Source organism: Solea senegalensis, linkage group LG4, assembly GCF_019176455.1.
Source record: "Solea senegalensis isolate Sse05_10M linkage group LG4, IFAPA_SoseM_1, whole genome shotgun sequence".
NCBI lineage: Eukaryota > Metazoa > Chordata > Actinopteri > Pleuronectiformes > Soleidae > Solea > Solea senegalensis.
In genome coordinates this window covers 4261302-4277622 of record NC_058024.1, presented here as the reverse complement: position 1 = coordinate 4277622, position 16321 = coordinate 4261302, and the positions used below count along the sequence as shown (strand labels likewise).

General features: G+C 43.0%; 1 protein-coding gene across 1 annotated transcript; it reads right to left on the bottom strand.

The window, feature by feature from the left end:
- Positions 1-171: 171 nt before the first annotated feature.
- Positions 172-16101, bottom strand: ccdc120b (coiled-coil domain containing 120b). Its single transcript, XM_044023081.1, has 11 exons — positions 15840-16101; positions 9121-9226; positions 8940-9039; positions 6806-6936; positions 5315-5416; positions 5106-5226; positions 4935-4994; positions 4473-4626; positions 4261-4362; positions 1271-2299; positions 172-1084 (listed from the first exon to the last, which is right to left on the bottom strand). Exons 3-11 carry the CDS (start codon positions 8986-8988, stop codon positions 988-990), a joined length of 1845 nt encoding a protein of 614 aa, XP_043879016.1. The 5' UTR covers positions 8989-9039; positions 9121-9226; positions 15840-16101; the 3' UTR covers positions 172-987.
- Positions 16102-16321: the final 220 nt, after the last annotated feature.

The following is a 16321-nucleotide window of genomic DNA, read 5'->3' as shown; positions in this document are numbered from 1 at the left end:
AAGTCTTTTTAACTGATCTACAGTTCAGCATTGTTCGGCTTGATTCTTGTGTCGGACGTCTCCGGAGCAAAGACTCTGTCTGACAGTCACTGGACTGAAATACAGGTGCAGGGAATCTCGCCGGAGCAGGTACTGAAAAAAAAGTACCTGGTACCAGGTACTATGCTAGTGGAAACGTAACTTAACCGTGGCGAGGCGAGTATTTTCGGTGGAAACACGGCATTTGTAACCGCAGAGGCTGCGATTACACTTAACGTGACTTGCAAACGTGGGCAGAGCAGGTGGTTAAAGGAGGAGGGAGGAGGCGACGTGTTGTACAATGACCTCAGGCTCAACAGCACCTGGCATCACAGACACTTTAGTGTCAAAGAGGAACAATACATCGGTTGTGTGGAACTATTTCGACTTAAAAAAAGAAAAAAAAAGGATGCTGTGCAGCAGCAGGTACTCTGCAGAGCCGGCCCTGCTGCCAATGCTACCACACGGCCCGATCACATTACACTGTGTTTTTGTGCCTGAGGGAATATGAGTGTGTGTGTAATGTATGAATTACACAATATTTATTTCTATTCCTTACAGAAAATCCATTAAAAGATGAGAGGGTCGAGCCCGACAGGGCCGTGTGAGAATGTGGTGGTGGAAGGAGGATGCAGCATTGACTGAGGCACAGATGACGATCAAACTGTTGATTAACACACAAGATAAGATCAACTTTAAAAAAAAAAATGTCACACATTGAATCAAAATCACAACAATGGTAAATAATGAATTGCAATTAGATTTTTTTTTTTCTTAACTGTTCAGTCCTAACAATCAGAATAAGCCATGTCAATGGAGATGCATCAGAACACTAAGTGTGAACAGTTGTATTTAATACTGTCCACATGTGATCGGATCACGGAGGACAGATGTTAATACCAGCCGTGAAAAGGGCCTTAGTGAGTTAAGCTAGTGTCGTGTGTGTGTGTGTGTGTGTGTTCTGCTGCATCACACGAGGGTGCCAGGGTCTGCACTGGGTTCCTTTGGGGTCACCTCTTGCATCTGTGGATGAAGAGTCTCCTGATAGAGAGAGAACTCCATCGACCTGTTAAGAAGGCAACACAAATGAACACAGCCTTCAAACCCAGAGACATGCAGTGACATTGTATAAATATGACTCATGTTAAGAAGAGGGAGAGATTCTCTGGCTCAGGGAAGGGTGTCGACACCAAATCACCAGACTTGTTCTGAAAATGTACTCTTACAGAGTAAAAACATTAAAAGTACTGACCTTCCATGCAATGGGAGTCCGTGGAAGCTGGCTGACTGGGGCATCTGAGGCCTCTTGAGGTTGGCTGCTTCACCTTGAACAGATTGGGCCTGATGCACCAATGGGTGAGGGTGTGAGAGGCGAGAGACCCCTGCGTCGTGGCCCTTTGAGACGGCAGGTGGATAACCAAGGGCATTCCTCAGGTACCAGTCCCTCAGCCCCTCCAGGGCTAGGGCTTTATGCAGACTTCTAGTCGAGTCCTCTGGGGTTGGGAGAGAAAACTGTGGGGGTCTGTGACTGAAGGAGGGGCCAGACACCTCAGTCTGGTAAGGGTGCAGATTGGGGATGGAGGATGTGGTGCCAGAGGCAGGAAGGGGAGACTCATACGCTGAAAATAGGATTGCATCCTGGAGTTGTTGCTGCAAAGGTATAAAAGGTCCACAAGATTTGGTTCTGGTGACTTTGACTCTGCGCAGTTCGGCCTGGGACCCTCGCAGCACCATGGGGCTATACGGAGGTGCAGCGCTAGGGAGATGCACCTGGGAATGAGAAAATCCATTTGCCTGAGGAGCCACTGTGGAGGAGCGAGGAGAAGACATGTCCTGCCAGCTCCTGCCTGTAGACTGGTACAGTTGCTGCTGCACTTGCAAATTCTGGTGTTTTCCCCAGATATAGTCCATTAATAGCTCATTGTAGCCTCCACCTGCACCTCTGCCACCCATGGAGAGACGGATTTTGGCCTGTTCTGCATAGCTGTCCACATGTCTCTCAGGGCTGCCCAGATTAATGTGTCGCAGTTTTCCATCAGTGAGTGTCTCTGAGCTCTTGAAGGGCCCTCCTCTGGGGGGCATCCCGTTCCTGGGTGCCTGATCATCAGGGAGGTTTGATCTGTCCAGCAGGGCCTCTGAGCTGTTACTGCGTCTGGCACGGGAGCTGTATGGGCAGCTTCGGCGGTCAGAGGACGAGCCGTCCTGGGCCAGTGGAATTATATACGGCACATCCAGGCTGCCAGACCACTGCTTCAACCCGTTGCCCCCCGATGTATCTGACCTACAGATGAGAGCAACTGGTCATATTAGGAGAGGTTACAAAACCGGGTAACTGCAGTTTACAGGAAATCAATGTCAGTGTGCCGGATAGCCCAGTTGTTAGGGCAACCTGGGTTTGACCTTCCACCTGCAGTCATTCAATCTCCCCCATCATGCAATGGGTGTGATCACTACACTAACAAATTACCATAACCATTGCACAACCCTGCATTTTTGCCCATTCACTTCAACTTTGACCAACGGCCTAGATTTCTGCAAGGATAACAACTGTGACAGAGGCTGTTTCATCATTCATCATGATGAAACACTCAGCTGCCCTGTGTTACTTCAACGCCCGCAATGTATTCTCATTACGCTGTCAACGTTAACACGTTAAAATGAACACAGTTAACGTTGTTTGTTTACGTCTGGTGGCGACAGACCCAGAAGAGCAAATGTGTCAAAGACCTGGGGGCCAATGAGCATGTAGTCTGGTCAAGTGGGGGCCGACATAGAGGAAAAAAAGTGGAAAAAAAACATTTAGTAGCCGATGGGCAATATAAGATATTCATAATGAGATTAGACAGAATTGCAAAGTAAAAGTGCTTGTTTTGACATAAAATGATTCACAATAAAAACATATTTATGATGCACAAAAACGGAGAATTAAATTGAAAATTTGCAAATAATTGTGATTAAAACAGCTTAAATATATGTAATTTCATGTTGAGTGTAATACATTTAATAAAGCAATGATTACAACCAAATGTCTTATTATTATTATAAAAATATTGCTGGCAAATACATTTAGTCTTATATTCTGTCTCATGGGCTGCATGTAATTGATTGGAGGACCACATGTTTGACACACCAGTTTGACACGTGCAGTAGAGGATGAAGGGCTGAACAAAGTCAGTGGCGTTCCTCTTATAATCTACCCTCGAGAGGAACCATCGTGTCAAGAATACACACTCTGTATGAGGATGAGAGAGCAAGGCGGAGCAACGGAGGACATCGCTCTCACAGGAGACCACTGACTTCTGTCAACAACCACAACTACTTGGGCGTCACAGTGCATTTCCTTGATAAAGACTGGACCTTGCTGTCGTTTGCACTAACTGTGAGTAAAACATTGGAGCGACGCTATGCCGAGGCATGTGCTAACCATTGTTTGGATGTTGCAAACAAATGGAAAAGCAAGGAAAAATAAAGGTGGTTGCAGCCATGGAACTACTTCCATTTAAACAGCTGCCTTGCACGGCCCACTTAAAGGAATACTTCACTGATTTGCAGCCCTAATTCTCATACAAAGCTTGACGTTTTGTTGAGGAAAAACCTAGCCACAAACCCAGCAGAAAAAAGAGCTGCTGGATGAGTGGGTATTGTTTTTGGAGGCTCTGTGTGTGCGTGTGCTTCCGCACTTGCTTGCACTTGCCACTATGATATTATGATACTATACAACAGAAGGCGCCAGAGGCCTGTTGCATGAATGGGGTGAAGTCTGCCATCTCTGATTGCCTTGTTGTTTACTGTGTCGAGTTTAGTGATCGTTGGCGGCGCAGCAGTACAAACACTACGTGACCATCGTGCACAGCGCACACCCCAGCTACCAAGTAAAGGTACTGTTCTCAGTCAAAACACCAAACCGAACTGGAAACACGCCATAACACACAAGCTCAGTCAGGACTATTTAAATCCTTTTCACAATGAACATTAAATATATCAACATCATTTGAACTGGATGTACTTTCATGAAACTGAGACTGGAGGTGTAGTCGTAACCAAATTGCACATATGTACTATTATCATATAGTCTATTATTTTACACTATATGGAAAAACCTGTCTTGCGATTTCATATTGGGACATTTTTTGGTCACAACCATCACAAAAAAAACATTTAAAATAGTTTTAGGATGTAAGATTACTAAATGATGAGAGTGATGTGTTACACCAGCTTATTCAAAAACACTGCCACATTCACCTGACATGAACGCTGATTGGAGCAGTTCGCGCCAACAGAGGAGTCGCTGGAACACTTCTACCTTCAACATTGGATACACTTCTTGGCAAAGAGTGAGTTGGGCTGTGAGAGGCAACACAAGAGAGCACAGATGCATAACTCATATATAAAAATAATTATTAGCATGCATTCAGAAGAATACAGTATGTACACTCTCACACTGCACAAAGTACCTAACAGAGCTTGTGACGGAGTTTCGGCGCGTCCTCATCTCATAGTAAATCTCTACTGGAGACAGTTTCCTGCTGATTCTGTGGTCAGGGCTGCCCACAGTGAGCCGAGGCTGAGACAGAGAGCGCTGATCAGCAGCCACGCTGGGAGACGACTCTTTTGGGAGAAGAAAAACAAAGGAACAATCTTTGAATAAAGCACAACCAGGGATGACAAACGATCACTGTCTTTGCAGGCACAGCCTGACGAATGTGTTATGGTCGTGCAAATGAGACGCAACTACAAGTTCTGGTTTAACATCTTCACACATGAAGTAAAAAAAGACCCTCTCTTTTATTTCTCTCTCTTTGTGTGTATCCAGAAAACTATCTAACTAACTATCAAATATTTGCTGCTATTTTCACTGGTTGCCTCTTCTAAAAATATGGATGTACATCAGAGTGAGGTGCATATGTTTGACTCACCATTGTCATGGGATGTTGAGTCTGACATGGAGCTTGTACTCTCTGATATGACAGTGTCCTCTGAAAGACAAACATAATATCTGCTATCAGTGTAAACCGCAAACACAGGAAATATTACTGACAACGTAGCTTGTTTTTTTTATCCATTTACTGTTTATATGGTATTATTACCTGTGTGACAGCCCCGGTGAACTGTCCTCTTGCTATTTGGGACATTTCGGTCTGATTCCGCTTGTCTGTACAGACCACTCGTGAAGATGGCTTTAATCTGCTTCCTTTGGGCAGCTTCATCCTGCAGCCAGGGACAGGCGATCGTGTAAGTGTACACAGCCGGTACAACTGCTCCGTAAGCACAGCTGATATTAAACATGTTTACTTACCTCAGCGTTGGTGTTGGGCGTCAGGCCAGCTCTGCGCTGCACCAGTGGTGGTTTCACTCCTGTCTCCAGGGGGAAAGCATGTGGCAACTTCCCAGTCAGCTCCTGTAGAGGACATTTATTCACCTCCAATTACTAAAATCCCTCTTAAAAGCCTGTCAGGGGTCACTCAGGTCACAGAGGCTCAATCTCAGTGAAAACATGGCTGCTACCTACTTAATAAAACCACCTACATCACCAATATCTTATGCTTGCTGCTTTATCTCACAGCCTCTTTCCAGTTGAAACTGAAGCTTGTAAAGTGGTGGTGCAAGGGAGGGGAAAACAGTGCAGTTAGAGCATACTATGTGTCAGTGCCTATCATTCCATCATTATTTAGAGCAAAAAGAGAATATCACAGATGATTAGATGCACTGACAACAGCTGCATATTCATTCATATGCCACAATGTTGAGCATTCAATCCATCATCAGTTACACTGCATGCCTCAGTTGCTGGACAGGACAGGTAAAAAAAAGAAGATGAAGATAGAACCACAAATAAATGGGGTGAGGATGCTGCTGGGCTAAATGTGCTAGTTTGCCTGCAGAGGAGGAAGAGATGGGACCTGCCGGACTCGGAGGATGGATGTCTCATTCTCATTTCAATCTCTCAGCATATCCTCCTGGTTCACCCTTCTCACTGGTGGATGTAGATGAGAGCATTAATACTTGGCTTCCAGTGAAAGGCGTGGATAGTATTAACAACAGTAACGAGGCCACTCCAGAGGTGGAGACCACCTCTTTCAAGCGGACCAGAGTTTGGAGGTTTGGTCTCAAACTACAGTCACACCATAATGTACTAATGTGGCAAAGACACTGCATGAGGCTGGTGTGAATGCACCCAATGAGTGATGATGTTGTACTTGAATCACCTGGCATTAAAATGCATGTTCTGTGATCAGATAACGCCTGACCACTTGTAAGTACAGATGTAAATACACCCGAGCATGCCCAGTCTGCCCAGTGCAAGAAGTAGAAATAAATAAGTGCCAGCACTCCCCTTGTACTTATGAGCAACACTAAATTATACAAAAGTAAATAAAAGATCCTCTCTTTCTCTCTTGCCGCTACAAATGTAATATTCATTGTTGGCCAAATATGTGCCCTAACCCTAACCCATGTGCTAACCCAAACCCTCGGATGGATGTTTTGGTTGTGATGTTTACACATGTTCTTGTACAGGATGGTAGTCATGCATGTTGAGCCTTTATTTTAACATGACCTGGTCTCTTTGAAATCACATCATTCTGTGTTTAAGCAGAAAGAGACATTTAAACAATGGTGCCTGACACACACACTGTCTGATTACTCATTCATTTAGTCATTAGATGAAAAGCTAATTCTTAATTCTTTAATTTGTGTTTAATCTATGGACAGCCCTACAACAAACACATTCTAATGCCAGGTGTAAAGAGGGCCATTCTGTTTCAGTGGTGTAAGGAGAGCTGCTCACCGCTTCCTGTAGACAGACTTGTTTCAGCTCTCCCACTCTGGTGCTGAGCAGAGTCTCCAGGGCCTGTTTCCTTTCCTGTAGCACTGCAATCCTCTCAGCCTGCAGCTTGTTCTCCTGGCTGCCTTGAACATCTACACATCACACAGCATCATCACAGAGAATGGAAATAATCAATATTTTGAGCCACACAATTACACAGGTTGGTATCTTCAACTCAACATGAACGGTGTTTAATTTTGAGTCATTAATGGTCCCACTTATGGCCCTTTTCCACTATGGTCCCGGCTCGCCTCGGCACAACACGGCACGGTTTAGGTTGCATCTCCACTACAAAAGATACCTACTCAGCGTGGGCGGAGTCATCACTGCACGGCTGTGCAGGAGTGATTTGTAAAGCAGTAGTTCTCAGTGTAACTGAATCAAATCACTAGAATCAGTTCATTAAAAAAGATTTGTTCAGTACTTCCTCCGTGACCGGAGCACAGACTCCGACAGTCACTGGACTGAAATACAGAGGCAGGGTTTGTGATGCCGCTCGTGATCAGCAGTGCCGTGGTTAAATATACCAGACTCCTCTGTTAAATATTGAGATTTTTTACCTGGTAATTGTTGGAGATTAACCCACATTTTTAGGATTGTTAATATTTTTAACTGATCTACAGATTGGCATTGTTCGGCTTGATTCTTGTGTCGGATGTCTCTGCCTGTGATGGAACTCTGACCAATCAGGGGCTGGCACACGTAGCCAGAGCAGGTAGCTGGTACATAGTACTATGTTAGTGGAAACGCAACTTAACCGTGCCGTGCCGAGGCGAGGCAAGTGGAGCCGGTGGAAACATCACAGTCACAGAAGGAAAGGCACATACATAATTAAATGAATGATGGCTGAGTTCCATTTAGCTTCCTTCCTTCAGCCTATAGGATCACTCACTGTCACACTGTCCTGACTTCAAATCACTATCACGATCACTAAGACCTGCGTTGTGTCACGATCACGATTGTTAATCGAATATTGATCGCAATGACGTCACAATCTCGACCTTCGAAAGCAAAGCTGGATTTGGGGATTTAACCACGCCCCCAGTGTGACTTTCTGCGGGGCGTGCAAGGGTGGGAAAAACACAGTGTTGTGCCGTTATCAGTGCCATATCGCTCATGACACCGCATAGACAATTGAAATGGGAATAATAATGAAGTGAGACTAAACTAGAGTCTAAAAATGGCCGACCCCTCCGCACTTAAAGGAATACTTCACTGATTAGCATTTAGCTTTGTATTACTAGAATAGGGGTAGTATTTTTAAAAAATTGTGCTTCCCAACCTCAGTTTCCCCTGAGTTGAGAAATATCTTCATTCTTTTTTGTTACATGTCCACCAGTGACACTTGGTCCGAGCCTTGAAACTGCAATGCTAATTCTGCACTTTTTAGACCCACTCGTAGGTGGACGGGACCTCATTCCCAGAATGTAAACAGTGTCCGCCATCTTTGCTAACAGTTACGCTAACAGGACCAAGTGTTAACTGTCACGTAACAAACAAAAGAATGAAGATATTTCTCGACTCAGGGGAAACTGAGGTTGTGAAGCACAATTTTTTATAAATACTACCTCTGTTCTATTCCTTTAAAGGAGAGAAAAATCGTGACTTTAAATGTGACAGTTAAAATATAAAAAAAGGTCACTTTTTATTTTGAAAAATATTGAGCTTCTAAAAGAAAAGAGAAAAACAAGTTTTTGGAGTTACTAGTAAAAGAAAAGAAGCAGGAAATAATGAAACATTATGAATGACAACTGCCACCAAACGTTTTTGTTTTGTCATAGATTTCTTGTCAAATTAGTTGAAAAACAAAGGATTTCTCCACTTACAAATATATTCTAGGTCAAATCACTGAGTGGAACTGAGGCATTTGCTCATTAAAACTGTCTTTTTATGCTTCTTTCAAACAGCATGAGGTCTGGTGTTCTGATCAGATGAACTGACAACTGTGATAACAGCAGGTTTTTACACAGACAGCAGATTTTTCAGTCGGCTGTTCCCTTAGGAAAAATATGTCCCTGCTGCTGAAGTGTTAGAAAAACACTGCCATGCCGTTTCAGGCTTGTCCAGACATGAACGTGACATTTCTGACACTCACCAGGGGCCCCCAGACCCATTGATGTGATCAGATGTCCTTTGACCTCCATGTGATGTAATTGTGGGGACTTTACAGCTCACACTCTCAACCACACCCTCACCTGGTGAAGACATTTAAATAAACAACGTCAAATTCTTACTGAGACACATCATCTACAAACTGTGTGTGTTTCCTCCCTCACCTTGTACTTTCAGCCATGAGCTGTGTTGTTGGAGTCAGATGCATCTCATTCAGTTATGCCATCAGAAGGACAAAGTTGGCTCTGCTCAGGTAACTAGAGACAAATCCTGAAACAGGAAAAAAGGGAAGAAATGAATAGATGCCTCTGCCAACTGCTATTCTTTGTAAAACCCTTATTTGACTGTCAGTGTGAAACGATGCAAAATTGCTCACAGACACACTTAGCAACAAATTGATCTGCAAAGATAATGAAAAAAACAAGACAGGACAAGAATGGTGAGTGAAGTATGGAGATAAATGTATGGAGAAAACAGAAGACGTTGAGCATGTGCATATATGCTATTTTTTTTTATTAAATAAAGCTTTATTCAACATTGCAATGAATGCAATCACAGAGACAGAGACACAATGAAGAAAGCCAGGACGACTGCGGAAAGAAAATTAAAGTTATCATAAAGTTAACAGACCAAACAACCTCCAAACATAAGAGGATGACGATGACAACAAGCATGTCAGGGGTCCCAAAATGCTGTCGCCATGTGGATAAATGCCAAGCAGATTCACTGAGACCTGTTTTTGTGTGGACATCCCCTTAAAGCCAGAGTTTTACGTTTCTGCAGCTCAACACCAACACAGCAGGTCTCAGAGCCTGAGCCACACAACCACATGCAAGATGGTGGAATAAACAAGAGACGCAAAGGAACAAAAGCAATATTTATGGTTGATTCCAGTGGAGGATTCTGTTGCTATAAACTGAATATGAAGATAGATTATAACATGACACTATAAATACTTCAATAGAATACAACCCAGTAGAAACGTGATATCCACATCCACGACATACAGAATGAGGCTCAATGTGTGTGTGTGAGGGCATACATTAAATATAAAGTTTGTCTCCTGACCTAGAACTGACCGAGTAATTGCTGTGCTGTTTGCTCCTACATGAAAACACTTGACCTCAAATTGAAAGACAAGTAGGAGCCTTTTTAAGCACAAAAATAAGCACTTATGATTTCCACTCAGACAAAAGCTCATCACATGAATCCTGTTACACAAAATTCCAGCCCCTGGATATTTGATTTAGTTAATCTTATATACTGAAAAGTACGTTCACGTGTCCATACAGCGTCATCCCGCCAGTGCACTGGCAGCCACTAAAACACCGTTAAAAAGCGAACGCTGTTGTGAAACTGACTGCTGTATGTATCTACATAATACTACAGGACAACCCACAGCAGTAACCTTAGTGGTAAAACTAGACTTCTCATAATTCAAGGATATAATGAGTATTGTTGCATCATCATTTTCTTAGCTTGCGGCATTGAATGAGCCACCATTTAAAAAAACATCTGAGGTATTTACTTAATTTTGTTCTATTTATGGCAGAGATACAATCAGCATTATTCGGTTAGATTCTTGTGTCGGACGTCGCGCTCATTAATCTTCCAGAATCCAGTGCCGACGCTATGACCAATCCGTGGCTGGCAGTCTGTCGACATCACACACACCTCGTCAGAGCAGGTACTAAAAAAGTACCAGATACCAGGTACTATCGCGCATGGAAACGCAAAAACAACTCACACTGTGCTGGAACTGGGTAGTGGAAAAGTGCCAAGATACACTTCTGTCCCACTTCCTTGAGTTAGGAATACTTCACTGATTAGCATTTAGCTTTGTATTACTAGAATAGGGGTAGTATTTTTGAAAAATTGTGCTTCCCAACCTCAGTTTCCCCTGATTGGAGAAATATCTTCATTCTTTTCTTTGTTACGTGTCTACCAGTGACACTTGGTCCAAAGCTTGAAACTGCGACGCTATTTCCGCACTTTTTAGACTCACTCGTAGGGGGGCGGGACCTCATTCCCAGAATGTAAACAGTGTCCGCCATCTTTGCTAACAGTTAAGCTAACAAGTGTCCCTGGTGGGCAAGTAACAAAGAAAATAATGAAGGAAGCACAATTTTTCAAAAATACTACCTCTATTCTAGTAATACAAAGCTAAATGCTAATCAGTGAAGTATTCCTTTAACATAACCACTCTCCATAGAGCAGCACTTTCACACATGCTAACTACTGTCCCTGCCAGTATGCATTCAGTGTGTTATTGACAGCTGTTCATAACAACCAATGTGAGCTCCACTTAAAAACTATGTTTAACTGTATACTGTACTACACACATGTTTGCTTTACTGTGAAAACAAACCAGTTCATGAAAGCTTTTACATTTGCTACTTAGCTGTTAGCAATTCTTTTGGAATGAACACAATTAAGCAGATAATTACAGCTGCTGTACCTGTAAATAACTGAAACAGAAAGGATTCCACCAGTGAAAAGATAAAGTGCCCAGAAAATGCAACCACACAAAATAAAAGCAAAGACAAAAGTGAGCCACAACAAAATATGCCAGAACTGAAATACTATGACATTATCACAAAATACCACAAAAAAAATGCTTGTTTTATTTAGTTTGTATTTAGTTTTCATTTCATGTCCCTCCTCTCTCCTTCATTTTCTCCTTCACTCTCCCTCTAAAGTCTCAAGCACTGCTGTCACAAATGACAGGAGCATAAATTAAGAATGAGTGTCTACCACCTGAAAAAGTCGAACACATATAACACACTTGAAAGCATCTGTGGTCTCACTGGTTCACGTGGAGCCTCTCAAACATCTGGAGTGCAGGTAAAACAAATGCCTCACATTCCAGAGCACAGCCTGCAGAAGACAAGGCAGGACAGGAGGAATTGGATAAACAGAGTCTCCAAGAACAGCATCGGAGAAGACATGAAGACACACAATTATGACCCAATTATCAAACACATGTTGACATAGCATGTGTAGACAGCATGGAGCACTAGTAGTATAGCTATTGAGAGGGTGTGCTGAATAAACATGAGCGATGCGAGGAGAGCGAGCTGCTCCTGTGTGCAGCATCGTTACATGAATGCAAATCAGCGCGGAGTTTAATATTCAAGACCCACAGGCCAAACGCTTACACTTGTAAGGTAAACCAAAACCTACTGTGTCCACTGCTTTCTGAGCAAAAATACATCAACGATCAAAGACAACTGAGGATGAACTCTTTTATGGACATTCAGTCATCGAAAAACAGGTTCACTCTCTGTGCTGTCAGCTTTTATCTGGTGCAAGGGTCCCTGCTGTTATCACCAGCATTTACATTTCTCTGACGCTAATGAAAAGTTTCCTTTTGAGATGCTTCACAAATGACAGTGAGACAATACCCTGAACCCTCACCCTAAAAGTATTATTCACCCCTGCTCATACTCAAGCGACTCCAGGCACTGCACAGACCTCCACAGACAGCACATGCCCTAAGAGTAGCTTCAGATGCATATATGGTCAGTGTAGAAGATGTGTAAAAATGTGAATCCTTGTGCCAGACATCATGCTGCAGCTCGTACAAACCAAGCTTTTCACTTCTCAGGGCCCATATGTTCATTTATTTGCAGCCATCTCGATATTATTATAAGGCTGCAACTGACAATTATGTTCGTAATGGATTAATATGTCGATTATTGCCCCAGGGTTACAGGAAACCTTTGGCACCAAACTCATTTTCTGTTTCTCTGGTGCGGACCAAAAAAGCAAACTCTGGTTGGCCTGAAAACATGGATCCCGGTTTGCTTGCAAGTGAACGCTGGTGCAGTTTGTTTACAGTGGGAAAGGCACACGGACTATCAGTGAACCAAAGAGAGGAAGTGAGGATAGCTCGCTGCCTCTGCTCCTGCTCATACTGGGAAACTTCTTGTGAAAAACCAATTACCCAAGACTGCATACATTTGGTGTTGCTTCATTGTTTGTTTTTGTGGTGAACAAGTCAGCTGAAGAGGATGGATTTCTGTTTTCGGTCTTGGATGAGCCAGGTTTTCTTTTTCCTCATGCTTTTTCTCTTCCTGGTTTTTTACTGCGTGACGTTGTCCAGTCTGTTTGGTCTGCTTACAAAAGTGCAGTGTGAAAGTGAACCAAAACAAGACAAGGTGTGAAGTCTCCCGGACTACCCTGGTGTGAATGCTCACAATGGAAGCTTAGTATGTTTGCTCAGTGTTCCAACAGGCGGCACAGAACAGCTGAAATATCACTTCCAGCTCACGTGGACAGGTGAGGCCGTGAGCCCCTATGTTGACTTATATCATTGACACAGCTGCTGCTGGGAATTCACACATGGTAACCAGAGCAGTTACGACTGGTGTCACAACTGCTTCAATGACACTTTCAGTGGTTACTCCTGACGTAATTTGACCTCTTAACCTCACTTCCTTCTTCTACAAGACAAAAGCAATGCAAACTTTAGTAGGGATGGCTCCATATACCACAGTTTTCAGACTGGTATTACTACCTTGATTACTTTACATGCTTTAAACGACTTAGCTGTTAACAACACATTTGTGCTTTAACTGCTCATTTCAAAAACATAATGCTCCACTCCAGTAAAATGCTCTCCCATTAGCCTGTCTCTGTTTGTTTTGGCCTCCCCGGGCACATCTATCCACCATCTTCCAGCTGATTCAGCAAAGAGACTTTAGCACTGAACGACCTCCAACTGACCAACCCCACCAGAGGAAGTGTAGAAGGCTTATGGAAGGTCAGGTGACTCCACCTTCTACCATCTCTTCAGGTACATTATGTGTCAATAAAATACTCATCAGCACACAGTGGAGGAGCTAAGCCCAGACTGAGCGATCTTATGGCTCAACATTCCACCTCACTAGCCTTCACACTGACTTTGGTACATTTGACACAAGTGAAACAAAGCAGTCTTGGTGACTGCTATGATATCCACCTGGATTCTGCTAAGGTGAGGTCAGACATAGTAATAAAGAATGGAATGTGGCCACAACATCTGAAGGGATTAGAACTATATTTTTCCCATTGCTCTGTTAACACCTGGAGGGATTTGTGTATGTGGAAGACTTATTTTCATGTTCCACTGTGGCTGTAATCTGCTTTGTTGATTTTGGAGGGAGTTCAGAGCAGTGGTGTATGCACAAATGTTTTTTAGGAGCAGGGCCAGCAAAAAAGTGGGTGGACCATCTTGTTGCAGAAAAAGTAAAAGTAGAAGTAGCAAAAAGCCATAATTTGATATGCCGTTGTGACGTTAACACTGAAAAACCAACTACTAGCATGTCTGTGACCCAAAGCAACACTGTCATTTCAATGGTTCTGTTTTTAATATATTTATCTCTTTCTAACATCTAATTTTTGTACCTGATTTGTTTGTTTATCAGGTACATATATGCCCTACACCCAGATTGTTTTGTAAAGATTTAAACATATGTATTATGTATTATATTTGTTTTTATGATTTTTACTATTTTTGTTTTGTTTTGACTTTTTGTGTTGTATTTGCCCTACACTATGTTTGTTTTGTATTAGATTCAAACATATGTGTTTGATTGTTTTGTTTATTTTTATATTGTTTTGATTTTTCCTCTTTTTGTGTGTTGTATTTTCGTATTCAAATGTTTTTAGGTGTGGTTTTCATATAAGCCTTCACAGGTTTCTGCCGCACCCTCACATGTATTTTTATGTGTTATCATCTATGTGTTTTTTATATTGTTTATATGTGAAATAAACTAAACTAAACCTCAGTGCTTCAGGTGGTGGAGAGAGAAAGGCAAAATAGTCTGGGACAATGAGCCTCATGCTGATTAGACAAGAGATGATGAGAAGAGAAAAACACTGATGCCAGCATGGACAAAAGTTGGCAAAATCTGAATACTTACATAGATTAAACTGCGAGGATTTGCACCTGGATCAACAAATAACATCAGTAGACACTGGTTTTCACATGAAAAGTGGTTTGGGGTTTAAGTGCAAATGCAAATGTGTGTGTTTTATGTGAACAAGTGAACCAGATGCTCAAATCATGTCAGTCCATCACAAAAGCAGCAGCAGGGTCACCTTGACATGACAAGTGGGAAATTAATTCTCAATTATAGTGCTTGAGTGAATTGTGACACCAAAAGTGTGATGAGGAGCACCGTGCTCCTAATGGTGAACAGAAAGCACTGAACACGAACACCAGCCAGTAAATACATGAACCCTAAAATAGGAACAATCAACACTGTCAGAGAAGCTAAGAAGCAAAGAGGATAATCATGTGACAAGAGTGGTGTTTCTCTCACACACACACACACAGATCCAGACAGACATCTGTGTTCAGGAAGTTGTTAATAACAGGGGTTAAAACTGCTCCACGAAAATATGAGAATAGTGGAATGAATGAGGCCCAGCAGCAGCAGCTCTGACCAACTGCTGTTATTCTGTTCAAACCTCACGCATGCTTTTCTTATGCACAACAGCAGCAGCAACAAGGAGACGTTGCATTAACACAACAATAATAATAATAATAACAATAATCATGACGCTGATTTCACCGGTGCTCATGTTTGACGATCTGCGTAACCAACGCGCTGCCACATGATCGTGTTCTCGTTAACAGGCGCAGGAAAACCACACATTAATTAACGGTCTCCTGCCATACCAAAACACAGTTAACGCATGTGTTTCTGCAGCAGCATCCATTCTGCAACGGAACACAGCTCATTGATTCTAGGCCACACGTCGCTGCAGGTGTGTCACTGCTGTCACCGCCACAAACACGGCTCTCACGTTCAGGTGAAAAAAAAAAAAGACCTCTTATTCACAGACACAGATTTCTGCTTCATTCTCAAAGGGGAAAAGACTTGTTGTTGCTCACCAGAGAGTAGAATCGATGTCTTCCGTGATGTCCGCGCTCCTCTGAAGCAAAACCAAGCCCCGATAAATCATCGCTGCGTCGGAACCAGAGCACCGAGTCATCCGGAGAGAGAGAACACGGTTTCTCCTAAACCAAACGTGCGGTAGACGATGGTGGAGGAAAGCAGCCCGTGGTTCATGATGACTGCGTGCCTGCTTGGAATTCAGCAGCAGCAGCAGCAGCAGGAGTTACGAGCGCCGAGCTGCGTAAAAGCGCTGCGCAGCAGAGGAGCAGAGAATCACAGAATCACAGAATCCCTCCCCCCATTCAGGAACACACTCAATGACATTTGGCACAAGACAATTACAAGGGAACGTCGATCTAACTGAACACACCTAAAACATTCATGTAAACGCGTTTCAAGAGATTTAAGGGGCTCTACACCCCACCCACCCCACACACACACAAAACAACAACATAAAATCAAATAAATAAATAAATAA

Bases quoted from the DNA above. Each gene is read 5' to 3' on its own strand.
- ccdc120b (XM_044023081.1), bottom strand. From the start codon at position 8,988: ATGGAGGTCAAAGGACATCTGATCACATCAATGGGTCTGGGGGCCCCT. The intron at 4,995-5,105 runs GTAATAATACCA...TTTGTCTTTCAG, and splicing joins TCACCGGGGCTGTCACACAG to AGGACACTGTCATATCAGAG. The intron at 4,627-4,934 runs GTGAGTCAAACA...TTCTCCCAAAAG, and splicing joins CTCAACATCCCATGACAATG to AGTCGTCTCCCAGCGTGGCT.